Genomic DNA, 25,147 nt, shown 5'->3' on the forward strand with positions numbered 1-25,147 from the left:
GACGGTCTCAGGATACAACAAGATCTTAACTTCGAATTCTCGTGGATTTCATAGAACGCTCGAATGCCTTCCTTCCCATCCTCTGCACGCGCTGTAAGATGGGATAAAAAAGAGCATTGTCCGACGAATCAAACTGATTTTCGCTCCGTGGAATGAGATCGACTTCTCCGGCGTGCCCGCCGGGGAAAACCCAGCTCCAAGAATTTCGGCATAAGGGGAACAGCCCATATATTCGAAATATCGCGACTTTAGAGGAACGCTCGCCGGGAGGCGAGTGAGTCCCGCGATCACCTCCCTGATCGCCAACCACATCGATGTTCGAGGAACGCTCCGCGAGACGCGCGAGTCACCCGAGGAAGCCTCAGGGATCTCAGTGATACTCGGGGCTCCGTGCGGGCGTCGCCACCGCTAGAGGCTCACGCACCCGCGAGCGGCTTCAACTGCTGATCACTGATCAGTCATCAATTTCATCAATTTCTAGTCATCCTGTATGATAGGGTGTCTAACGATCATGAGCAATGGATTTCCGGTAGAAGTGACAGTGCCCGTCGCTAAGCTCTCTCCGTCCCGATAGTGCGGCCTCCAAAGTCTCGTGAGTATTCATGGTGAATTTCCCGGCCATGGAGCTGAGCAGCGATTCTTCGGAATTTTCGGAAGGTTTGGCTACTCGTCGGGAGACGTTGTGACAACAACGGAATGCAGGAAGCTTGTTGGAGTGCGCGATAGCAAATCAGAGATTCGATTCATCAAAAGATTCGAGAGAAGGGATGAAAGCACGGGATCACGAGGAATCGCGGGAAGCCGGAGAATTCGCTCGAGACGAAGAGCCGATAGAAGGAAAGGGGAAAAGATGCATCGACCCACGGGGCAACCATGAGGGAAATTTACGATGGGCCTTTCTTTAGGATTGAGGTATCCCGACTCAGTCTCGGTCTGGGCACGGGAGCGGACCGGGGAAAACCAGCAAGTTTCGATTCTTCAAATATATTCAGTACCTTTTCGAATTTGTCACTATCCTATCGGAGGTTTGTCAACTCTCAAAACCTCAACATCTCCCGAGCTCATCGTTCGGGTAAGAGGGAGTTTCTCCAATCTGAATTAGGGAGCGTCGGCCATCCTGCGGAATGGGTCATCGGCCCTGTCCCAGTCGGATCGGCCCTATGCCATGTCGCTGAACGAGCATACGCTTGATATGGCGAGGAAACAGGAGTCCTAGGCGGCATTGCTCAGCGAGGGAGTGACTTTGAATTAGGTTCCGAGAGACTCCAAGAGAGAGTGATGACTTATTTCACGCCTCATCTTTCAAAAAAGTCGTCTGCTCGAATCCGGATTTCTGCTGTGCGGCACCTGCCTAACGCATGTGCGTCCTGGCTCATACCCACGGCCCTTTATGGGAACTGGGAGCTCAAAAGACTCAGAGGGGATAGATAGTATCGTCTCACTTACTCTGTCTGGATGCAGTGCCTTCATGCTTCACGCCCGAACAGTGGGAAACGCATGTTTACATGTGAGCGGCGAGAGACTCTTGAAGAGGATGCCCCATCGAGCGGCGGGCATGGTCAAAAGCTCCCCTTACCAATTTCGCGAGCAGCAAAGACGGGCATTTTACTACGGAACCAACAACGTCGAGCTCATTGGAGCTCATATCACGCATCTGGCGATTACTGTTTGGAACGGGATCCGATCGGGGGATATACGTTCCAGTGACTTGGGATGATTTTCACTCGAAACTCCTCCCAAGCCCTTCCATTCCCGTTCTGAAATTTAGCCCGGAAGCGCTGAATATCATGGACTCTTGACGGCTGGGTCCACTGGGGGAGCCCGCTTCATCGCGGGACTCATCGAGCCTGAACCGAAATCGGTGCGTTTCCTCCTCGGGGCTCCTGGACGAGAGCTCCGGCCTCGGCTCTCGCTCACCCGTGGAGTGCCTCCGGCAGGGATCCTGGCGCGTTCCTCTGCTGCTCTCGTCATCTAGTTGAAGTTTGTCATTCTCATATTACTTTTCCGAGTACTCGTTTTGAATCGTCGTCGCAGGTTATCGATTCTCCGCGAAGCAACGTTTTTGGAATCCGAGCACTCTTACTCTGACGAAGCTCTAGTCGAAACTCCATCTCAACGCACGAAATTTCGCTTCTTGCTATGATCGAGAATTTCTTCACGGCGACTCGCGGCGGCTCCGGAGCACCTCAGGTCAGTTGTGTCGGAATAAAAAAGAATCGCCGCTCGAGACTCTCTCTCACAGTGTTCCGAATTTACCTCACACCACAGCCGAGGTCTCCGGAGAGCGATTCTTAGTCCTTTGAGGTCGGAGGAAACTCACCCTTATTCGAGTATCCTATAACACAGCACAAAACGGGACACTTAAGCGGAGACTTTTCCGACAGGGCTATACGGAAAGCTCACAAGCCGACCAGAAGCAAAACTGCCAATCAGCATCTGTTCGCATACATCGTTTACGGATGACGGATGCCGACTACAGATTAGCAGGACATGCGGTGGCTGCGTTCCCTCCGGGATAAGCGAGCATGTGGTCGCGTTGGAAAAAAAATCTGGCGGGGTAAGGATATGGTTGGAGCACGATGATTGCGTCTTGCGATAAATTTGATCGAATCGACTCCAGATCGACGGGCTCGAAGATTCTCACGAGAAAAAGCTTAGGCTGCCCGAAATCCGAAGCCACTTCCGACTGCGGTGCCACATAACTCATTCACCTATCTCAGGATGCTGATCGAGAACGATCAGGGAAGCATATCTCCCCCCTATATAACTTCTTCTGCGATCCGGTCGAGTATAACTTCCGGGAGGATATAATTTCGAATAGGAGTCGACTTCATGTATGGAGCATTCAATACAATTCTCTGTTCTATCGACATGATCGATATTCTTACTCGTAGGCCACGAACCTAAATATCGACACTCCTATCGCCCCTAGCCTGGACGGAAGTCGAAAGCGAATGACTTCTGCCGCAATTCGTGACTCTGAACCCAAGATGGACGGCAAGAGTCAGAAAGTTAGCGTCCAGCTGGTAGACGATCTCAAGAATTCCTAAGGCTGCCGATCATCACATAAATGAGCTGAATTCGGAGATTTCGTCGGAAGGGGAGCGAGGGGACAGGAAGAAGACCGACAGGGGAACATTTCGAAATGGATCCTGAGGATGTACTCCGCCTGGAGCTCAACACAAGAGCCAGTCCCATAATGATCTACTCACGGTTTATACGTATCATCTGAATATACATTTTAAATTACAAGGAGGAACAATGTCGATGACTCGGTGGCTGATCTCAGCGCTGCGTCGTCTCGTATTCGTCGACGAGCCAGCCCGTCAAGCTCTGATCCGCCGCTTCTCCGGCTTGCTGTTGGTACTGAATCGGTACCGCCGATGGATGGGCCGCGACGATATGGTGCGAAACTCTGGCTGCGTCTTGTTCCAGGGTCGACGCAGTCTTACCATGCTGACGTTCGTGAACCTTGCGGTTTCCAGAGGTTCTGAATCTGAAAATGTTTGAATCGAGCAATTATCATCCGCCTTCCCGGAGGAGGTGCTCAGGCGGCAGTTCCGCGAGCACCTCAGCTCTTTTCCCGATCCAGAGAGTCTTCGCTCAATGACACGCATGATTCCTGCACTCCTCCTGCTTTCGAAGGCCTGAGGTCGGGAAAAAACTCACTTCGCTGGACAGTATGAGCAGACATAAGGGCGAGCTCCCGTGTGCAGTCGCATGTGAACCACCAGAGATCCCATCGTCGCGAAATCTCGAGAGCACACCTCACACGGGAAGTTCTTCTCACCCGAATGAGTTTTGAAATGAATGTCGAGGGAAGATTTAACTGCAATTATCAACGGACGATACTCATGAGATCTAGTGAGTCTTGGTCGATTGAAATCGAAAATTTCCGGCTGCCATGTTCAGGAATCGAGATATCCAAGAGGACGAAAGTACCGGCAAAAGCTCGTTGACAAATTTGGCACACGAAAGGTCTCTCGCCAGTGTGAGTCCTGACGTGTCGTATCAGGTCCGAATTCTTTCGGAAGGATTTCGGGCATTCGGTGCACTTATGTGCGAACGATTGGTTGATTTTCGTCTTCTCTTCGCCAACGCGGTGAGTCCTGCAGAATCGACAGGTTTAGGCTCAGTAGTCAAGGTGCAATAATCAGTCCCTGGCGGGATGGTCCTTAAATCATATCCTTAGGTCTGACCTCTTCATGTCATTGGCACTAGCGATAAGAGCCTTCTCGAATAATGAGTTTGTATCCTTCGGATTCTTGAGAGCAAGTTCCTCGGAGGTTTGGATCTGGATGTGATCTGAGGTGAAGCGCGTCTTATTGGGCTTTCTTTGGCTTTTCTGGGCGTTCCGCAATGCGAGTGAGCCGTGATCTTGCTAAGGGGCGGATATGGAGATGTTATGCTCCATCTCAGAGGAAATTCATTAAGAATCAACAAATGAATTCCTAAAACGGAGATCATACCTCTAAGTGGTCGCGCAAAACAGCTTCAGTTTCTGCGAAGACTCCGCACTCGGGACAGGTCGGGAACTGAATTTCAGCCGCAGTAGAGATATCCTGATTCTTGCACTCGGTCAAATGACTGACGAGAGCGCCGGAGGTCGGGAATACTGAATGACATTCGCTGCACCTGTGGGATCGAGATTTTTTCAAAGGACTGATGAGTTTCTCGGTCCCGCTACTCAGGTCACCGGGTCATGGGACTGGAGGAGATATGCTCCGCTTGCGTACATCGGCAGGTTTCCTGTCGAATGAGAGCGCTCATCGCGTAGTAACTCACTTGAAATTTATAATACTAGACATATTTTCCCCGTCCACTTCCTGACCATCGGGGAGATGCTGGATCAGAGGCACGCCCCCTGGAATGCGGTATTAGCTCATTAGCCCTTCAGTGCGGTTGCGGAGATCTCTCACCTCGGAAGGCGAGGAATACGATCTCGGCTCCCGAAGCTTCTTTCCGGGCGAACACACCTGTGGGGTCCTGATGAGCCTCTATCACGGAGCCTTGAAGCTGCTGGCCTTCATTTTCTTGAAGCAGGAGCGTGATAGCCTCTTCTGTGGTGCCAAGATGCGAGGCCAAATCAGACACGTTGATACCCTCGGGGGGTATGATGAAGGTTTCAGAGACGCCGTGACCCAGAGCATTCGAGTTTTCAACCGAAATGACGCCAGGCTCCATCTCTGTCCCGGCGGTCGGCTGTGGTGGGGGCGGGGAGGTCAATACAGTTTTCAGACTCTAGAATTAGCTCGATCGAGATACCTCACAATGACGTCGTTTGAAAGCCTCACCTCATCTTCGACTATATGAACCTGCATCACGGCGTTCTCCTCCTCTCGAGATTTCCTCATGATTGACTCTGCAGCGGCTTGTACTTGTGCGTTTTGCTGGAAGCAGATCTCATACGTTTACTCCAAGCTCTCTTCGAGGATCCGCCGGAATCGCGAGGCCACGCGGACATTCCAGAGGACAGGAGTCTCACCTGTTCGGGACTATTCTGCGCGTCTCCCGATGCGTCAATCTGTTCCTCGACGTCTACTTGCTCGATGGTTGTCATGGCTTCTTCGAGTGAATCTCGACCTACATCTTCTCGTAGGATTTGGATAGTTGACTCGGCAGCCTGGAAGAAATGTTACAGCTTTCATCCAGCGAGGCCTGCTCCATTCCGAGTTGCCCAAACTCGGGGAGCCTTGCATCGACCCCCGACCATGGGAGGAGCGAGCGGAAGCAGAACTCACGTGATTGGTTGAGATATGCTTCTTCGCCGACAGGTTTGTGCGGAACTTCTTCTCGCAGTAGGGACACATGAAAATCTTCTCGACGGCTAGCCCTTCGGCTTGATCGTTTCTGCAAAGGGAACATTGGCTGGTTCAGCACCGCGTCACGCTCACTTTATACATGGCCAGAAACGTTTGGCCCGAACCTCCGAGCGGAGGCATATGCCACATCTCAGCTCCTAAGAATCGGACAGACATATGAAGGCCCTCCTGGGGTGAGCAAATCCCGATCGATCGACTCACCTTGTATTCACGCTCTTGCCAGCTTCATCTGTTTCGGGCATCTGATTCGAAGATTCCCTATCATGTGTTTCGAGGTGCCGCCTCAGAGAACCTGCGGCGGGAAGGATTCATCGGATTGGTGTTTCCCGCAAATAAGCGACCTCCGCCGATATTCATTCTCTCAGAGATACCAGAACATCCGAGTTACAAGAAATGGCTGCTCCGGAGGGGAGGAATACTCGTTCACCTTTTGTGGTGAAAGCTGCCGTACATAACTGGCAACGGAAAGCTTTCACGTTGCTGTGTGTCTTAATGTGAGCATTGAGGACCGATTTCGAGGCGAAATACTTTTCGCACGTGGGACACTGGAATGGTTTCTCGCCTGCAAATGGATTCAACTTTTTTTCGGATCAAATTGCATTCGATTCCGTCGGATGGATTGCTCCATAAGTGCGGTGGGCTGTCGAAGAGGCGAGGCCCATCGATCTACAAGGAGTCTCTCCCGGGAAAAGGTCTATTAGAGCTTCGGCCCGCGCATTGAAATCACCTGTGTGAGATCGGAGGTGTTGTTTGAGGTGGGAAGACTTCTTGAATTTGAAGCCACAAACGTTGCATGTGAACGGACGACGCTCTTCCCTCTCGATATTATCCGTAGTCTCCTCCATCACACCCTCAATCTGATTGATCGCTCCGGCTGATTGCGTGATAACTGTGAAACCCAATCCCGCCTGAGTTTGGTCCTATAGCCTGAGGTTTCACCATTATCACCATTCGATCCCCACTCCAAGCGGAGAAATATCCCATTTTAGATGAGCAGAAAAGAAAGATCGATCTCTTACCGGTTTCGGATATCATGATCGGATCTTGAATTGGCATTTCGGTGGCAACCATGAGATCTCCATGAGCTTCCTCAACATGGCTCGTCAAAGCTTCTTTCGTCTCGTACACCGCCTCGCACTGGCGACACCTGTGGAGAACGCGACGATTGCATGAAATCATTATCAATCGTCTCTTCGCTGTTGATTGTCCAATTATCCCGGCCACGAATCTCTTCGAAATTTCCGCACCTGTATTGGGTATACATGTCAGCCGCATCCAACCCGTGGACCATCATGTGCGTTTTACAAGCCTGAGTAGTCCGGAATGTTTTCGCGCAGAGAGGACACGAGACCGGGTTCTGAGGTTCCGAGGCATCCGAGTCTGCGTGTTGCTTGAGGTGGTCCCGGAGTGAGGATCTCAGAGTGAAGTCGCGATAACATATATGACACCTGTCATGAATAACACGATTAGTGTCAAACTGAGCTGTGCGCGTCTTCGGCTTCGCGCTAATCGCAACAAATGGAGGGATAGCCGCGCCTGCGTGGAGTATTCCTCGCGTAATGATGCTGGCAGCGGCCGGTTCTTTTGCGAACGTCGGGATCTGGGATGAAATACTCACTTGAAAGGTCGGTTGTTCGTGTGAACCCGAATGTGTCGGATGAGATCGCAGGGTCGACGGAATTCTTTGGTGCAGTACATACACTGGTGGTAAGTCAGTTTACCGATTAATCGCACCGTGTGCGTATACACTTCTCCCGTGTGCGAGTCCGCTAATGGGGCATATCGCAGTTGAACGTCGTTTTCCTGGGGGATGACAAGAATCACATTAGAGACCAAGTCGGGCGGTTTTTTTCGAGACTCCTTCTAGAGAGTGTATGTCTGTCTTCTCTTCGGAGCGAATTGATCAAATGGATTGATATCCTGGGGCGCTGATTCTTCGAGAAAGACGTTCAACGATTGTCGTCTTAGATGAGCAGCACCCGCTCGGTACACATACGATTTCGGACTGTTTCCCCTTCGGGGCTTCTTCAGGAGTTTCGGGGTGTTTCTCAGCCAGTACAGGTTCACTGTCATCGACAGCTTTTCTCTCACAGATCGCATCTTTCTTTTCGTCTTCGGCAGGAGGAATCGCACCTTGCCCCTCGGCGGGGGTCTCCGGTGGGACCTGATAAAGGAGAGAGGGATTGAGGAACGCTTGATTCTCGTCTATCATCAGCCCCGTCTGCCACTCGCAGATTGCAAGCTAGACTCATGAGAAATCGTAGGAAGACAAGTATCCGAGCGAACCTCTTCTTGATTCTGCTCCTCTGCTGATGAAGCTTCCGCAGCATCTATTATATCCTTCGACCTTATTTCTTGATGACGATATGAGATATGGCATCCCAAAGACGTCGTCGTAGCGAAAACGCATGGACACACCGGACACTGGAACAGAGAAGATTTCTCAATATAGATCATTCCCAACGAATACGCATCCTCGAGCTGTGCACAGAACGGTAGGAAGAAGAAGATGCGGGGAATTATTCTTATGATCGATGAAGGAAATCGGAGGACTCGCACCTTCAGCTTCCGATCACCACTCATCGGATGCAGTCGATTTATATGAGCTCTCAAATTGCTTTTCTGGGCGAAGGTTGCAGTGCAGAAGGGACAGGATTCCGGTTTGGAGCCCGAGTGCGTAAGCATATGAACTCGCACAGATACGTGTTGACTGAAGCGCTTTCCGCATTCGCCGCAGGAAAATCTCTTTTCGCCTGGAAGAGCCAATTGGCTAACTCGAACTCGTTTCCCGAGGAACGAGGCAGCGACAAGCTCTCTAAATATGGGCAAGAACCGAGCGACAGATATCCAATGTGAACAATTACCGGTATGGAGAGTCATATGTCTGGCGAGCAGAGATGCTTTGTTGAAGGTTTTCTTGCATGTCACGCACTCGTGCCACTTCCTTTTCGGCACCGTTTTCCCTTTTCGGGTTTTTGTCTTCCTCGAAAAGCGTAGGGCTGTTTTCAACTTCTGATGATGAGCTCGATGCGCTTGGAATTCTTCTTTGCTGCTGAAAGATTTCTTGCATGGAAAGCATCGCAGAAGCCGAACTTTGGCCAAACTGTCGACAGAGCTTTGACCGGGGCCCCTCGGAGGATGTAGGGTATTTTCATGGTAGTCGAGTTCCTCCTGGAAAGTTTCTATACGTTCCGAAATCGAATACGGAGAAATCCGCTCGTAGAAAAGCATCCTCTTGAGGGCAATTCAAGTCTCGTGTGATTCATCCACGTCATTATTGCCCGTTGTCCGCTCAAGTTTCCGATGTATACCTGAGTTTCGCATTCGGCTTCGCAGAGCTGGCAGACGAAATGTTCATCTACGAGATGAACATTCACGTGGGACTTCAGAGAGGCTAACCTCAAAAATGTCTTCTTGCACACTGGACAAGTGGACGGCGATTCCGATGTATTATGGAGAACGGCTGTGTGCAGTTGGAGGTTGACCTGGGACAGAAACAAGGGAACCTGTGAGATCGCCTCAACAATCCCGGACGAAATTTCGTACAAGCATGAAAACCTACCTCGTGGTTGAACGTCTGCTCACAGCTCTGACACTTGAAAGGTTTCTCCATGAAATGAGATTTCGCGTGGAGCGATAGCCTACATTCCGAAGCGAACTCCAGCTCACAGATTTGACATCGGAACGTTTCCACCACCTGGGAAGATTATTCGTCGACGGATATAGAGCCTGTGTCTTCGCGAAAAGTATTACTCGTAGGAATCACTTGAAGTATCCAGGCACTCACGTCCTTCGAGGAGTCTTCTTCGGCCGCTTCTTCGGTAGCTTCGGGGAGCGCTTGGGAGACGATGACCTCGTTCTGACCGAAAGCCCGTGAAGCCACCGGAGTGATCTCCCACAAACCCTCTTCACCCTACAAGGTTATTCCTCCGAGTAAGATCGAGTCTCATCCTCACAGGTGTATCCGACGCCTGGCGATTACATTCCCTCTCGGCATCATTCTATCGACTTGGTCATACCTGTTGGATATTGAGCTGAGACGTGTCGATGAGGTACGTCCCGACCCCTTCGACGTTCAAAACGTTCAGGTAGAGTCCATTCTGTTGGACCTCCAGAGGCGCGAACTCCATCGTTCCGTCAGGAACACCCGTGGAGGTCATCCTGCAAATGTAACTTGTCTCGGTCGAAATTCAGGATGTGTGAGGAAAGCACTCACGAAACACAGCGAGCTTCTCATTCAAAACGCCAGACGATCAATTTGGACGTCGGTGCTTGACGGGAGTCACAACTCCATCCCTCATAGGTGGGAATACGCGTGGACTATCGATCTCTCCATGGCTGGTCCTCCGATTCCCTCAGATTTAAGCTGCCAGTCGCTTCCGATAGCTCTATTCCACTCGAACTTCTCAGTTCGGCCATGCCACAAGCTCACAGACTCGCTCAATGTGCGCAGAAACCGTTTTCCGAGTGCGAGTGGGCTGGATTCGTGGAACACAAGCGTCTCCAAAGCCATAAAAGCATAAGTCGCAGCTGTATACGTAGCTACAAGGATCCGCCGGATCCTTGACGAGAATTATCCGCCGGTTTCCAATCTCAGAGATAGAGCTCAGGGAGCGATGCTCCGGGAATTTCATTGCGACGTCGAATAAGAAAATCCCGCATTCCGCATCCAGCTCCTGCGGAGATTCCGTCTCGAGGAGTTGGAAAATGATTTATCACTTCCAAACGAGGCCCCGGAAGCGTGTAATACTATTGTAGGTCGATCAGTCAAGTCAGAAGAGAGCATCCATTGGAAAACTATCCCCTTTCGACAATAGGTCAGTGCTTCATCTCGAATCTCGTGCCAATCCTGATTCATTCCATCCATAAATATATAATGCCAACGGACAAATCGTTGAGACTCGCATTATGCACAAATTATGGTTCGTATTCGCATCGATCGCAGGTGAGATCGAGGTTTCCCGAAGTCGTAGTGAACACTCTGCGTTCAGGTTCCCGCGGAAATGTGAAGAAGAATATTTGCTCTCAGGATATCGTTGCGCCCGGGAGGCGAGGCGAGAACTAAACATGGTTTGAGATCATTCTAGAAAGTCTCCCACTCACCTGACACGATCTGTTCCGGCAAAAGATACCGTTCTGCCGTATCTGAACAAACTACGACATTGGAGTTAAGGTTTTCCACTCATCAGAGCCAATCTTGATACTTTTTCCGTATGAAAAACACTGGATGTTTGTCAGTATATGGATGCCGATCGCCGCTCCCAGGCAGCCTCACGGCGCGGGGAGCCTCGATCTGAAACTGTTCACGAAGGCCGTTCGGCGAAAAGTCTCCGCCCTGAGAAACCGCGGTCAAATAGCGAACGAGAATCGAGAGCTAGCACTCGTATATCTCTTGCGATATCTTTTAGGTACTTATTCCGGTCAGATTCGAACGGATATCGATGGGCGCCGAGCATTCTCGATGTTTTATTCCACTGCCCCCTAATGCCGTTCTCGGAGTTCCCGGAGGTCGATGAAAATAAATTATGCCGAGACCCGTGATCATTCGCGAAGATGCATCCGATACAGCTAACAAGAATTCCAGTTAGCCACAAGGCGTCAGGATTTCTCGCCGTAGTCAAAGGGCTTCTCTAATGAAGAGAGAACGAAAACCTTCTTCAAGTGGCGGAGCCACCGGCTCGTACTTCCGACATGACATCGCAAGGGATATTGAGTGCAGCTGAGGACTTCGGAAGATGTGCCGCGCTGGAAACGATATCGGGGACCGCCGTTTTTGAGAGCAAGAGTCGCGGTCTAGATCGCGGCCTCGAAAGGAATGCCTAGGACTGGCGATGGCCCATTTGCATGGTTTCCTCGATGTGGAGTCCATGAAGCGCAGATCCTGTTCATTCGGAAGAATTGCTCAGACGAAGGGATAATGACTCATTATTATAATTATAATGAGCCTTGCGACACCGCAAAGTAAATAAATTAAATTTCCTCATTGAAATTTATTCACGATCTCTTTCGACTCCTTCCCATAGTTGGACGTTGAGTACCGTCGTTGACGCGTACCTCAGAGTTGCCGCTCGATAGATAGCCCGATTTTCGGGATAAGCTCAGGGATTGTAAACGTTGTAAGGATCCCAATCCGGCACAGGGCCGCCCATGGGTGGTTGCTGTCCGGTCATCGGGACGTTCGCGTCGAAAGCATTCGGATCGTACGGAGGCGCTCCGTAAGGATTGGCATAGCCGGGGTCTTGACCTTGGAACCCTCCCTGGGGCGCCTCATAGGGGTTGTAACCCATGTAGTTGTTCGGTGCTTGACCGGGATATTGTTGGGAGGGATCGACAAAACTCTGTTGCTCGGGACTCCATTCAGCAGGAGGCATGCCCGGCGCTTGCTGCTGGTACTCAGGTTGTACTTGTGAAGGATCTGCGAATCCCTGCCCTGGCATCGGCGGATAGCCGCCGTAACCGTTCGGTTGAGGGAACCCCTGACCAGGATAGCCCGGCGGATATTGTTGCATCATTTGTTGCTGTTGTTGTTGCTGCTGCAGCATTTGCTGCTGTTGTTGTTGCTGCAGCATTTGTTGCTGCTGCTGTTGCTGCAAGAGTTGTTGCTGATACAATTGCTGCTGCTGCGAACTGTACTGCTGCTGTTGTTGCTGCTGCTGCGCGTACTGTTGCTGCTGCGATCGCGAGTATTGCTGCTGCTGCGGCTGCTGCCGCTGTTCTTGTTGGGGCTGTTGTTTCGAGGAGGCCGGTTGCTGCGCCGTAGTGGGGTTCCTGAGCATGGGCGCTGGCGCAGTCCTTTTCGTACCTTCTAACATTGGCTTCTGAACTAATTGTGACTTCTTCAATTTCCCCAGTTTGACATTCCCGAGGAGCTTGCTCCCCCCAAGTTCCCGTCGCCCTCCGGCTCTGCTCAGAAGGGATTTCTTTGATAGGATCGAGCCTCCAAGTCCTTTCTTCTTGTCCTTTTTCGCCAATGCTGATTTTGCTCCAGATTTTCGACCTTTCTTGATCACCGATTTGCTCTTAGCACCTTGTTTCTTCTTCTTCCCCAGAACTTTGCTGGACTTCGCTGTCGAGTATAAGGATAATGTGGGTTTCCAGAAACTTTTCCGTATCTTCCGCGAATCGGTCAAAGATGATCGAGAGCTGAGAGCGGAACACTATCAAGGCAGATAAGTGGTCTCAGAGGTTTTCGGGAGAAATATCGAGGGATTCTCGTGACTCCGCCAGGAAAGTCAACGAGATGATCCCGAAATTGTAATTGCTCGCGCCAGAGTTCGGGCTCTCCCGAAAGATGCGATTCTGGATTCTGGAGGATATGCTCGTCGACCAAGTCGCAGAGCTTGTACTCACGGGCTGGGGGCATCCTGACAGAGAGCTCTTTCGGGAGAATCAAATGTCTTTCCTCAAGAAACTCTGGAGGTTTCACCGTATTCTTCCTCCCTAGGACTCCACCTTGAGAATTTTTTTCCTAATTATTCATGGTTCATTGTATATCGTTGTTTTTGGAGGATCACGTTGAGTAAACAAAGAAAATCGGAGCATTCATGCAACGCATGCTGAGGTCGCTCCTTCCACGAGCGTCATCCTCAAGAGCACCGTACCCATTTTTCTCGCTTTTGGTGACTTGACGAGGTTTTCGGACTTCCCGCGCTGTGGGAAAGTTGGAAGCCCGGCATATAGTTTCGCTATCCGATCTGTGATCGCTGGAATCTGCGGCGAGCTCAGATTGGTAAGTATGAGCCTGTATAATGTCCTGTATAAAGCCAGGATGCGTTCCAGACCAGCCCGCAAAGCTTTCATTCTCGATCGGTAGGTTTTGACCGCAGAATACACACACAACGGCACTGAGGAGAATGTGCTCCAGAGCGATGCAATCGAATAGCGCAATGGACAACGAAACAGTTGACTGTATTGCCGAATATGTCGAGAGGGTTCTCGAATGCTTTGCCGGAGAAGGCGTCTCCCGTTTTGGAAATCGGAATTCTCGAACGGAGAGAGTTTGTCATGACGATGTATCCAGATCGGACTTTTGTCAGAGAACTGTCGGCTTTGGTTTTATTGAACATAATCCTTCCGAGTATATCTAAAGTGATGTGATTGAAACTTCCATTCCAACATTGGATTATTTTTTGGCGGCAGCTGCAGCTGGGGCTCCAGCAACGGGGACGTAGCCAGGATAGTAGCCGGGATATCCGGGGTAACGGTAGGCCCAAGGCCCTCCGAAGCCCCATGGTCCCCCCCATAAATAAGGAGATGACGCAAGAGCCAATAGAGCCAAGGCACCCACGGCGTGATACGAGTATCTGCGATACAACAATAGTGAATTCCAACCTGAGCGCAGGAGCCAATCAAAGTCGAATCATGGTACCGGCAGACTTCTTCTCTCACCTCTTCTGTCGATTTCTAGTGAGGTCGCCGAATGATTCGTAACTTCCGAGCTCCTCGATAGCGGTTTTCTCGCCAGCTGGCACAGGCAGCGTATCTCTTCGAGTTCTCGTCGATTTCGTTTGTTGCCCACTGCTGGTTCGTTGAGAAAGCTGCGGATCGAAATCGAAGAACAGGGAATTAACTATTGAGTCTATTCGGGCTATGAGTCCCATCTCCATCAGAATGAATCGATTCTTCGTCCGATCGAAAACCCACCTTGTCCATCGCGATCGAAATGATTCGCAAGGATTGGTGCGAGAGCTGTTGTTCGGTCACGAGGAGCTTCAGGACGTTCGAAAGATCTTTGATAGATCGGTCGATTGGCGCTTTGTCGAAATTCTTCATCGCTGCTATGATTTTGTTGTCATCCACGTTGGGGTTTGAGAAGATTTCTTGCAGTAAATCCAACTGCTTCATATCGGGCTCTCGAGCCTCGGCTACTGGTTTGGTGTCGCCTAATGCTGAAGAGAGTCGGATGATTATTCTAAGACTGTCTGGCCGGAAAACTCTCAGAATCCGTTGGGTTTTCGGACCAGCGATATGAAGATTAAAGATTTTCGACGCATCTGACTGAGGAGCAGGTCAGAAGACCACAGCCATTATCTGTAGCACCACTTGGGGACCTTCACCGCGGTTCCCTCACCTAACAACTCGTACTCTCTTCTACACGGCGGGAGTGAATGGAAACTACGCGGAGAAAGCTTTCTGGGGCGTCCCCCACTCCCCGGCCGAGAATCCGATTAGAAATAAACTTTCTTCTTGTTGAACTTTCTCCGAGTCCCCAAGGCAGCGCTTTCGAGGTTCTCCTGAGACACGGTGGTCATCGTGAAAATATTCTCAGTCGTCTCCGGCTCATCGCTAGAATCCTTATCGGAATCTTCAGCCGAGGAGTCCATCATTGGAGCCTCATTGGTCGTCGTTTCGACCTGAGGTCTTGACGTCGATGTCGTTGGCGGCTGTGTCGAAGTATTCGACATGTTCACAACATCGAAGTTTTTGGGCACTGTGGCAGACGGCCGATTTCTCGGATCTTGGAAGTTTGTCTGAGTGACTGAGATCATCGAGAGGGGATGGTAGAACTGACTCGGGGGCATCATGCCGACGTGACCTTTGCGGATCACGTACGGAACCCGCATGTAATTGGTGCCGGTCACGGGAGAATGCCACAGCGCCTGCATGGCTTGTGAATGCTGTTGGTGGAGCATGAATGCCAATGGCGACGGCGGCCGCCTAATCATTCCGGCAGGGGTCAGGTGGTAGAGCTGGGCATCTGCGAAACGAGTGTCGTCGTTCAAGGCTCGACTCTTCCTGCTAGGTGAGTTGCGCAGCACGCCATATCTGCAAAGCGGATGGCGGTAGGGTTAATCTTAAGAGCGCGCGGCTTACCGATGGACTGGAGGACAAGTCCCGACAGCGCGAGGATCACCACTGAGAACTTCATGTCAGTCAGCTGGCACGTTGTCTGGTCCGATATCTGCCCCGTCCCCAACTCATATATATACTCAGATAAAGAGTTCGATGTTCGATTCTATCGATAACTTTGACGGTACCGACGCTCCGGCATAGCGAGAGTCGATCGGCCATCGCTACGGCCAACGCTGTCGTGCTATGTTGATTCACTTTCACAGCTAGTTCGGGGACTGCTCGCGTAATTCACAAGCCGGCGCGTCAAAGCTCGGAACCGGTGAAACTGAAAAGCTATTCAAATCAAGCTCGGGAGGATCTCACAGACCGTTATCGCGGTGATTCTTTCCGGCGATCGAATCATGAAAATCACCTTCGGAGCTTCATTCGAATTTCAAATGTTTGCATTATCGTCGAGCTTATTGTCCGGCGAATCGAGGCTTCCAAAAATCATATTAGAATCGCGCGGGCATCAGGATCGCCCGCAGGTTTCTTTTTTCAATCTTTGAGACGGTAATCCGGGGACATCTTTCACTGATTCGCCTTCCCCGCGGACAGCGTTCGGCAGGCAGGCTGGCTTCGAGTCGCAGATTCTCAAAACGACTGAACTCCACGCGGGGAGTCCGGAGAATCTTGGATACAATGACCGTGCACCAAAATAGGGTCTGCTCTCGAGATTTGCCGATGCTCAAAATCAAAGGTCCCTGTCAGAATCTCGTCTGTCTGTATCGAGTCTCGAAATCCCGCTCCCCTTCCGTGGTCCTCCTCGTCGTCCCAAAAGCCTCAGAGTCTCACCAGCCGCCCGTCTGACCCCGATTCTATTGGGTCGGGAGTGGGAATCATCGGCAGATTAACGGGGCTAGCAACGTTCGGAAAGCGTCGTCGAATTTCCCTCTTGAGCTCGACGTGGAATTCCTGGCCCTGATTTCGCCTCAGCCTCAAGGCTTACGACGCTCTATCGAACGGCTTCGTTGAGCAATAGTCATAGTGTGAATGAATTTTCCAGCTCGAAGGTCAACACGATGCGTCTCGCTTGAAAGTGCTGAGCTCATTCCTGTTTCAACAACATGGCCCTGGCGTCTCATTTCGATTTTCTCTCATCTCGGCATGGAGAAGCATGTGTCTTGAGATGGAGAATGTTTGTCGAGCCGCGCGAAATATTTTCTATTGAGCCAGCTTCACAGCATGATCACTGATCACCTTCGAAAATTCTTCCCCTAGCTCCTGAGAGCAAAGAGCAAAGTGGTCAGGACTGTCCCGACCGCCTGTAGCATAAAGGTACGATTCTTGTGAAGAAAAAGTATTTTATTGACGGACTATCACCGATATGCACAGAATTCGACAGCCCTCTCCCCCCTTCCGATCGAAATCAGTGGAAAACACCCGAGAGCTTCATCACGGAGACGGTATTTTGACGAAAACTCTTTCAAATGCATCCGGTCCGCAGAAATTTTTCCGTAGTGTTGGGATAAGGGGCGTCAAGTCGACGATCGCACCGTCCTCACTCGTATCGAGGGAGCTGCGCGGAGCGTTGATGGTCAGGGTCGAATTCGAGCGCCGATCTGCTTGATCCACTGGCAATTCGAATACATCATCGTCCGATTGGGGGAGACTTCTTGATTGACCGAGGCCATAGACATATTTAGCAACACCTCTCACACCCTCTCTGTTGTAAATCTTCCGGAGCTCGACGAGACTTTTGCGATAGTTGCCGGTACGGTTTGCTACCATCTGATTGAAGTTGAAGAGATATCCTCCGGGTGCCGGCGTCGTTGTGGCTTCTTCGAGGTCGGCGATCAAAGCCGCCACGTCGTCCGTCGTGATATCCGGACTATCTCCAGGCGCTTCGAGCTCGGCCTCCTCAGTTGCGACTGATAGCTCATTCGGGTCCTCGGTCGCGTTGGGAAGCTGCTCATCATCTGAGCGAGCGTCGAGGGCACAGAGAGCTGGCAGAATGCACAGAAATAGGCATAGGACGACGTTGGAGGAATACATGATTTGGATGAAGGCGGCGGAATACCTGGCTGGATCGTGTCGACTCGAAGATCTCTCGATTCGAATAGAAGATGATGTTCATCTGCGGACTCGCTTCACATTTTATAACCCTCGGTACCGTCCGCGAGAACCCTTCGCCTATTGCATCGATTCGAGGGTCTCGGTGAGAAGGTGCTCTGTCTCGAGCCGCATCTAGAACCCATTCTCTCTTGAAATCCATCGGCATTCCGAAGGATTCTCTGGACGACGACTTGAAGGTTCTGGGCGCGCCGCTCGGGCGGAAAGAATTCCGCGAGAGCCCCCGGATTCGATTTCTCTCCGTCGGATTAAGCATCTGTGAGCTTCGAAATTGAATTCTCATCGATATCCGAGACAAGCCGTTGACTCTCAATCGATGAGCTCGCCAGCCACATCGTCAGAATGAGTCGAGCAGCTCATCTCTGAATTATTTGATGAAGGGGGCTTTGAACTTGACCCGAATTTTGGGAACTTCTTGCTGTTCGTGGGGAGAAAATACGTGAAGTACCACGCTAAGCTCACTCACAGGAACGCAAGTTTCCCTCGCTGAAAAAGACTTTGCCTGCTCGCAGAGGCTATCTCGCGATAGGTATTTCGCACCCCCCGGTCTCCTGAATTCCCCAGGAATCGCCTCTGTTATTGGTCTGGTCGACCAGCGCCACATTCGGAAGAGTCTGGTGATCAAGCCTCAGGCAACTACATATCATGCATTTCCCTTATCAGAATCATAGCCGTCAAGTATGGACGAGTGAACCACAAGATATCAATCGGCGCTCTCATCAATTACCTACGCTGCTGAGCGTCAATCACTACAATGCGGTGGTGAATTGAAGGCCACGAGTATGAAACACGCATTTCCCGGATGCGTATCCGACGATCGGGGCTTCTGTAATTCTCGAGAGTTTCTCTCCGTCTCCTCAGGTGAGCCGAATCCTTGATCTCTCGATTTAGCTGCTTAGTGGCTGGAGTTCCGAAACGCCGCGAAGTTCCCATGGTCTCCGGGTCCGCTCGCAACTGTTGCGCTCGTCCTTTTCTTACGAGGCGGATCTGTCGACTGGAGCGCTGGACCGGGGTTGCCGATCTTGGACCCTCCCGAAAGAGTGGCAACATCGAGCATAGAAACTCAGCGGCGCTCAATATATTGCTCTCGTGATGGGGATAGAGTCGGACAGCAATGCCGTCAGTGTCCCTATATGAGGGCGGTCTCGAATATACGGGCAGTGTCTGATGAGCGGAAAAGTGTATGAGGATTTTCGAGATCCAACGGGGGAGAGGTGAGTTAGCCCTCGACGGGATCTTCACGTGATCGCTCAGTTGAGTGGGAACTGATTCACCGGAGATGCCAGCTCGAGGCAAACAAAACCTGGAAGATTGAGCTCGCATCCATTTCTCCGTTGAGACTGGAGAAATCACCGTGGAAGGTATCCACAATTTGTGCCCAGTTCTGCAGCTGTAGATGTGCAAGAGAAGGAAGGTCGCGATGAAACGCCGAGCTGTGAATCCGCGAATAGTCGAGGCAATGAGGGCGACGTCATCGGCAGCCGCGGAAGGCAACAGGGGGAGTGACCGAACAAGGATAGCCAAAGATTCTGCAATCGTCTGGAGAACCCTTCGATGCACAGCACTATTGCACCAACCGGGCCGATACAATCATACCGGAAGAAGACGGAAGTAAGAGAGCAGTCTCGGGGGAACGGAACGATTTTTCCGGGTGATTCAGGTCCAGATAATACCAACAGAATCTTGATCTTCGGTCGAGGAAGCACCGCATCTTGGATCGGAAAGGTTTCGAGAATATTCCGACTTCGACGGTATGCCTGTGGGTGGAGATAAGGGATCCAGCGAACGCCGGGCGCCCCTGTTCTCTGTGTAGATGACCGCACTCTCAAGAGGAAGTCCCGCTCGAATAATTACGCGGGAGCGGCTCATCGCAGTTTCCAGCGGCGTTTCCGAGTAGAACATCCCAGAATTTTGAACTCCATCGACGGACTCCGCTGCGTGCAGGACATTCAGGATGCTGATCGTGAAATTCACATCGCTGGCCGTCTGGCTCACTTGCAGAATGACTGACGCATTTCACGCATACTCGAGAACGTCAACCTTTTCAGGTACCCCAATGTAGATCCTACGGGGCGGCGTATCGCGCGCTCGTATCGAATCGACACTCAGAGCCTGGAGGATTCCTCACTGTAGACTTTCGGAGGCATGCAATCGGCACGATGGCTTTCTCGTGAATGTAGGTACCGTCGCAGATTGTGACCTTGAAAATGACGCTCGTAGTTCCGAGCACTCTCCCTTTGCCTCTTGTCATCAGAGGAGTCCCGAATGCGAAGTGCGAATCCGCTACGGAACATTGGTGTCTGCAGGAGAATACCCGGAATGAATCGCAGTTGAGAAACCCCAAGACCATCCCGGGGATCTCTCAGGAGGGGGGTTGGGTGCTTCAAGAGGAAGAAGCATTTATTCCTTGTCGAGGCGTCGAGATCATTTGTTGAATCGAGTCCGTCAAGTTGACGCCGTGGCCGGCTTGTAATCCACCGATATGCCACATAGCCCACATTCGCCCGCGACATGTTCAACAGAAGAAATCAGAGTAGCCCATGTTGAGGAGAGCTGGCGTGGTTAAGATAAGGCCAGCGTAAGCCGTGATTTTCGAGAGCACTGACAATGCACTCGAATAATTCAAACACTGCGTCCCCGCTATCCATTCGATGCCCCAAGCTTTCATGTCCCGCACGATTGTAGCGGCTTCGTTCTCGAAGTCAGTGCTCACGATGCTTTTCCTGCGGATACGGGCTTTCTCCTCGCGCATCAGGTTGCTGATTTGATTCCCCCAATGAGCCAACGCGACGTTGGGTACAATGAATAGAGATCCATACATGGTGAGATAGCGCCCGGTTTTACAATCCGCAGATATCGTCGTTGATAACAAATTCACCATCACGAAAGTTGTTAGGGACAGGAGCGAATCTTGGAGAACACCTAGGAGCTCATTCGCCGAGTCGAGCATCTGGCAGTGCAGCCTGAAGGAAGCAACGTCTTCTCCAGGCACGGATTTCATACGGTGATACAGGTCAGCGAGAAAAATTGCTAAAATATAATGGATCCACAAGTATCTGAAAAGAGTGAGGTAGAGGAATAAGCTTGACGCTATGAACGACACAACAGGCTCAGAGAACCATTTAGCGTCGATCCTGAGGGCCAGACGACTCAGATACGCGCTCAGAGAGAAAAGGCCGAGCGCCAACTCTGAGAGGGAGGCTCTCCGATTTGAAGCGGTGAAAAACTCTTCGAGCTTTGTTCGGTTTCTTTGAACCCACAGTCGAGATATCGTTCCGACCATGAGTCCGGATAAGTGCAGTGAGAGTCGTATGAGGGAGTTGAGACCCTCTCGATAATGCTTTCCGAGCGAAGCGAGCACCGCACAAAGGAAAATTGCTTCCAACAAGGGGAGGACGACCCGCTCGTAAGGACGCCATCTTGGTCCACACAGCAAACCGAACAAAGTCAGTACTTTCATTCGGAGGGAAAAAATTGGCGACCTTCAATCGGCGAGGATTTTTGCGGGGGGAGGGCCCACCCGACACCACGGGCACTTCTAATTCAGATTTTCTGACAGAGCCGACCGCGGGAGAAACACACGCACGGGTGGTGATACGGGATCGATTTCCAATTCACGAGCTGACAACCGTCCGGAATGTCTAAGTAAGTGTTCCGAGTCATCATTATCACAGGGAAGAGCTGTTCCTCAGAGTCGATCGATCGTTCCTATCAGCTTCACCTCATGTCACGCTGATGAGCTCCGCTTCGTGTTCATCGATCTGAAAGCGAGGCGGGGAGAGGGGGGGGGGCGAAACTTGTTCTCCACGAACTGGGCAACGTTGACCGTTATCGAGAAACTATGTGATATTTAATGGTGTAAGTGCACATGTCGGAGGTGGACACGACTTCGGATGTCGACATCACAGAGCGAACGCTGGCGCTCCCCCTAACCGCGAAAAGTCGATTGAGGTGACCGGGATGGTACGAACATCAGCCCCCCCCCCCCGTGGAAGGCCCAGGTGTGACCCGCGACGCGGTATAGTTTCACGAGTAAATAGAACACGAAGCAGGCAGGATCATACATACGTACATATGGCCAGGGTGAAGCCCACAGCACGGGTCAGAGATCCATACTCAGCCCTGGTTGCAGGAACTGCACTCGAGTCACCCGCGCGTACGGCTCAGAGGGGGTTCCGGGAAACCATTTGTCGCGGTATCCTGGGACGATTCTCGACGGAGATAAGCTCCTGCCGGCGACAAGCCGCGATTTCTCCGGGAAAGGCCGCGACAATTCGCGATATCTGCGGCGGAAGGCGGGGACCGAGCCAGCGTTCCGCGTATCCCCTGTGTCAAGACTTCAACGCCAAGCGCCTTCCATAGAACTATCTGCGAGGAGCGTCGTCCGGGGAACCCGCGAGCTTTATCGCGAATCAGGTTTTCTCTGATGAGAAGCCAGCGATCGCATTTCGGAATTCATAGCCCTTCTCTGAATATATTCCATTCCTCCAATTAGACCCGCGAAATCAATGAGGTAGAACTCGGAGAGTCAGCTCGACAAGCTGTGGTCGCCTGCCGAAAGTCTCGCTGAATTAGAGCAGGCGGAGTGCGCTGAGCTCCTTCTGGCTTCCTCGTCTGCGCGATGTTAGGAATTCCCCTACATCATATTCCGCTTGGACTACCCGATATCCACCTGATTCTCTGGAGCTTCGATTAAGTTGAACGCGTGGACAAACTGCTTGTGGTTCAACGGACTCAACTCTCGGTCGAGGGATATTCTTGAAACGGTCAATGTTCAATCACAAATGAAGTGTTGCGAAATGATAGAAATCGTGAACGCGACGCTCGAGGGAATCCAGGACTGTCAAGGAGTCCCCGCAACAAATGAATTTCGTGTCACGAGCTGTCTGGAGTTGCGTGCCGAGTGTGTCTCACACTTCATTCCCTCACTCAGTCGAACTCCATGCGTTGCCATTCCCGCGGTTGTTCTAGTGGTTCTCGGAGACAGTATGAGCCGCCAGCTCTTTCAACGGAGGATCCGACTCCGAAGGACGCTTTTGCGAAGTAGCAAGACGAACGGAGATGTCGTCCACGGAGAGCATGCGAACTCCTGTGGGTTGAGGGTATTGGGCGGGACCAGGAGCATGGAACACTCCGGTATTATGCCCGCCGTAGCGACTATAATTCCGTCGGCGCTCGCAACCTTACCACACCTTCGAGGATATCTCTTCTAGTTCTCGGAGTCTAGCTCCGACCTATGAGAATCGCTCTGGGAGGAGTGGAATCATCCACGCAAGAATCACTCAAGAGTGATTTCCGATGAGAGTCTCGAGAAGAGAGAATCATCGTATCCAGCATTCTTCGCTTCGGGGAGGCCTCGTGCAGAGATCAGAAGAACACACTTTTGACCACTACTCCATCAAAATTCTACCAGGGTTTCGGCGGAGTTCGCAAGAATCACCCAGAGAATTGCATCCCGGAAATTCGCCGACTCCTTCTGAAAACCGCAGTGATTGTGGAATTCAGGAGGCGCAGCTGCCCAATCTCTTCACTTAGGTCGGTAAACTAGGAATCCGCCTCATGGCATGGGTTGCCCCAGGTGAGTCGCCTCGAAAACCGGGCGGGGCAGCTCGGATTTGGCATAAGGGACCCAAGGCATATCCGATACCAGGCTTCATGCGTCATAACCTAGTAAGAATACCGCACAAAGAAACCCTCGGGTCGAGCGAGACCTCTGCCATATAGAATCGTCACAAGATGAATTCAGGATTCGCTCGATCCTACGCGAAATAACGAGAGCACCCAGAGAAGATCTCATCGATAGATGACGGAATACAGGTCCAAATATTATACTGTTCAAGCACATGGAGAAAACCCACCATGGAGTAACCATCAACAGATCATCCGGACTGGCTCAAATCAGAGGAGAAGTACAGGAGTGGCTGCCTGGAGCAGATAACTCCTCATGAGGATCCCTGATGACCGAAGGAACCGACGAAATACCGTGATTCACGATATGATGATGAAGGGATTCTCTCGTTGACGGGCGACGGAGGTCTTGCTCAATGGTGTGCGTCTGATCGAGGGCTCGTCGATGCGATTCGATCACACCAAGCAGAACATCTGACGAACAGAATGAGCTAAGGGCGGAATATCTGAGGTAGCACATCCCAAGTTCCGATCTCCCTTGACTCTCATCGACCCGACCAAAAAACCGTACTGGAAGCAGCCTACGGTCGTGAATCGGGACTCCTGACGGGACACGCTGAAATCTGCCTGAGTATAGCTCCAAGATAATCAGATGTGATAAAACGTCCACCCATGCTCCTAACGCTCTGCTACGGAACGCCGTTTTCGTGAGTTGTCCCAGTCGGGCGCGAATCGTTATTTATCGAAATCGGTCCTAATGGGAGACTTTGGAATCGAGGTGAGCACGAAGATCCATTTGCAAGTCCGTCATTCTTTGGATTTCGTTCCTGCAGCTCTTATTTGTCGTCGACCTAATCTGATATCGATTCCTCATCACGACACATGCGGGTCACGTCAGTATCCATGGATATGATGTGCGAAACAGATGCGGACTTTGAGAACTTTCAGTCTGCTCGTCGAGGTGAACACTCAGACGAGTCAGAAATTAGCATCGAGACCTTTCTGCATGGAAATTTCGACGTGGTTCCGCATAGTGTACGGCGGCAGATGCTTCTTATTGGAAAAATCATCAGTCCGATTCTCGAACTTTTCGTCCTCGCTTATGTGATGACCGACTTCTTCGAGCCGTTCCAACAAAACTTGAGCGGAAGGCTCAGTTCCGTCGCCGATGTCGTTATGCTGTCTTCAACGATCATTACGAGGCGCTGGGTGGTTCGGAACTTCGACCACCTTGAACATATGTTCCTTTCTACACGTCGGCAGGTCTCGGTCGCTGAACTCGCGTTGGGTTTTTCCTGTTGTGCGCTTTTCACATGGGTAGCGGCCTACTACACTCTTCGTTTGACTTACCCGCTTTCGACGCGAATTTTCCAAGTTGCAATTGAGTATATGCAAGATTTCCGTATCCTGTGGGCTGCCTACGTCTTGGTGTTGTGGTTCAACGAAATCAATCTCAGGTTGAGAAAACTACCCTCAAGGGTCAACCTTCAATCGTACGGACAAACCTGTCAACTATTGGAAGCCGTTAACGCGAGGCTCGCTGGAATGCAGGACTGGTTAGTGTTGTCCGTCGCTGCAAAGCTCGCCGTGACGAATTCTTTAGCCTTGCTCGCGAGGTGCGATCTGTCGCTCCAAATTTTCACGCGGACCTTATGCGTATCTATTCCGATGGTGTCCCTGGTTATCCTTGGAGAAAATATAAAAGCTTCTATGTCTCGGAGGAGGATCCGCCTCAGGAGAGCGTTGCTGCGAAGCAATCGCACCGACGAGAAGTTCATCTTCGGAGAGCACGC

General features: G+C 51.3%; 3 protein-coding genes across 3 annotated transcripts; all 3 read right to left on the reverse strand.

The window, feature by feature from the left end:
* Window positions 1-3,209: 3,209 nt before the first annotated feature.
* Window positions 3,210-9,982, reverse strand: LOC100900521 (zinc finger protein 236). The gene is given in 23 exon segments (XM_029112887.1): window positions 3,210-3,496; window positions 3,670-3,829; window positions 3,943-4,109; window positions 4,200-4,381; window positions 4,470-4,635; window positions 4,786-4,864; window positions 4,920-5,202; window positions 5,295-5,390; window positions 5,486-5,623; window positions 5,742-5,822; window positions 6,077-6,114; window positions 6,250-6,384; window positions 6,550-6,711; window positions 6,842-6,969; window positions 7,070-7,270; window positions 7,441-7,625; window positions 7,819-7,986; window positions 8,109-8,246; window positions 8,382-8,575; window positions 8,687-8,993; window positions 9,134-9,307; window positions 9,385-9,735; window positions 9,848-9,982. Coding segments are annotated over 23 exon segments (3,879 nt in total). The 3' UTR covers window positions 3,210-3,285.
* Window positions 9,983-11,920: 1,938 nt separating this feature from the next.
* LOC108864926 (calcium-binding protein P-like) lies at window positions 11,921-13,185 on the reverse strand. Its single transcript, XM_018641419.1, has 3 exons — window positions 13,173-13,185; window positions 12,482-12,888; window positions 11,921-12,355 (listed from the first exon to the last, which is right to left on the reverse strand). The coding sequence occupies exons 1-3, from the start codon at window positions 13,183-13,185 to the stop codon at window positions 11,921-11,923; spliced, it is 855 nt and encodes a 284-aa protein (XP_018496935.1).
* Window positions 13,186-13,860: 675 nt separating this feature from the next.
* On the reverse strand, window positions 13,861-14,523 carry LOC100897809 (uncharacterized). The gene is made up of 3 exons (XM_003738019.1): window positions 14,466-14,523; window positions 14,211-14,359; window positions 13,861-14,125 (listed from the first exon to the last, which is right to left on the reverse strand). Exons 1-3 carry the CDS (start codon window positions 14,472-14,474, stop codon window positions 13,945-13,947), a joined length of 339 nt encoding a protein of 112 aa, XP_003738067.1. The 5' UTR covers window positions 14,475-14,523; the 3' UTR covers window positions 13,861-13,944.
* Window positions 14,524-25,147: the final 10,624 nt, after the last annotated feature.

This window comes from Galendromus occidentalis, unplaced genomic scaffold (assembly GCF_000255335.2).
Source record: "Galendromus occidentalis unplaced genomic scaffold, Mocc_1.1 scf7180000075756, whole genome shotgun sequence".
NCBI classification, from domain to species: Eukaryota; Metazoa; Arthropoda; class Arachnida; order Mesostigmata; family Phytoseiidae; genus Galendromus; species Galendromus occidentalis.

Coding starts and splice junctions, on each gene's coding strand:
- LOC108864926 (XM_018641419.1), bottom strand. Junction 12,356..12,481: donor GATCGCAGCAGCAACAGTAC/GCGCAGCAGCAG, acceptor CAAATGCTGCAG/CAGCAACAACAACAGCAACA.
- LOC100897809 (XM_003738019.1), bottom strand. Junction 14,126..14,210: donor ACTAGAAATCGACAGAAGAG/GTGAGAGAAGAA, acceptor GTTGTATCGCAG/ATACTCGTATCACGCCGTGG.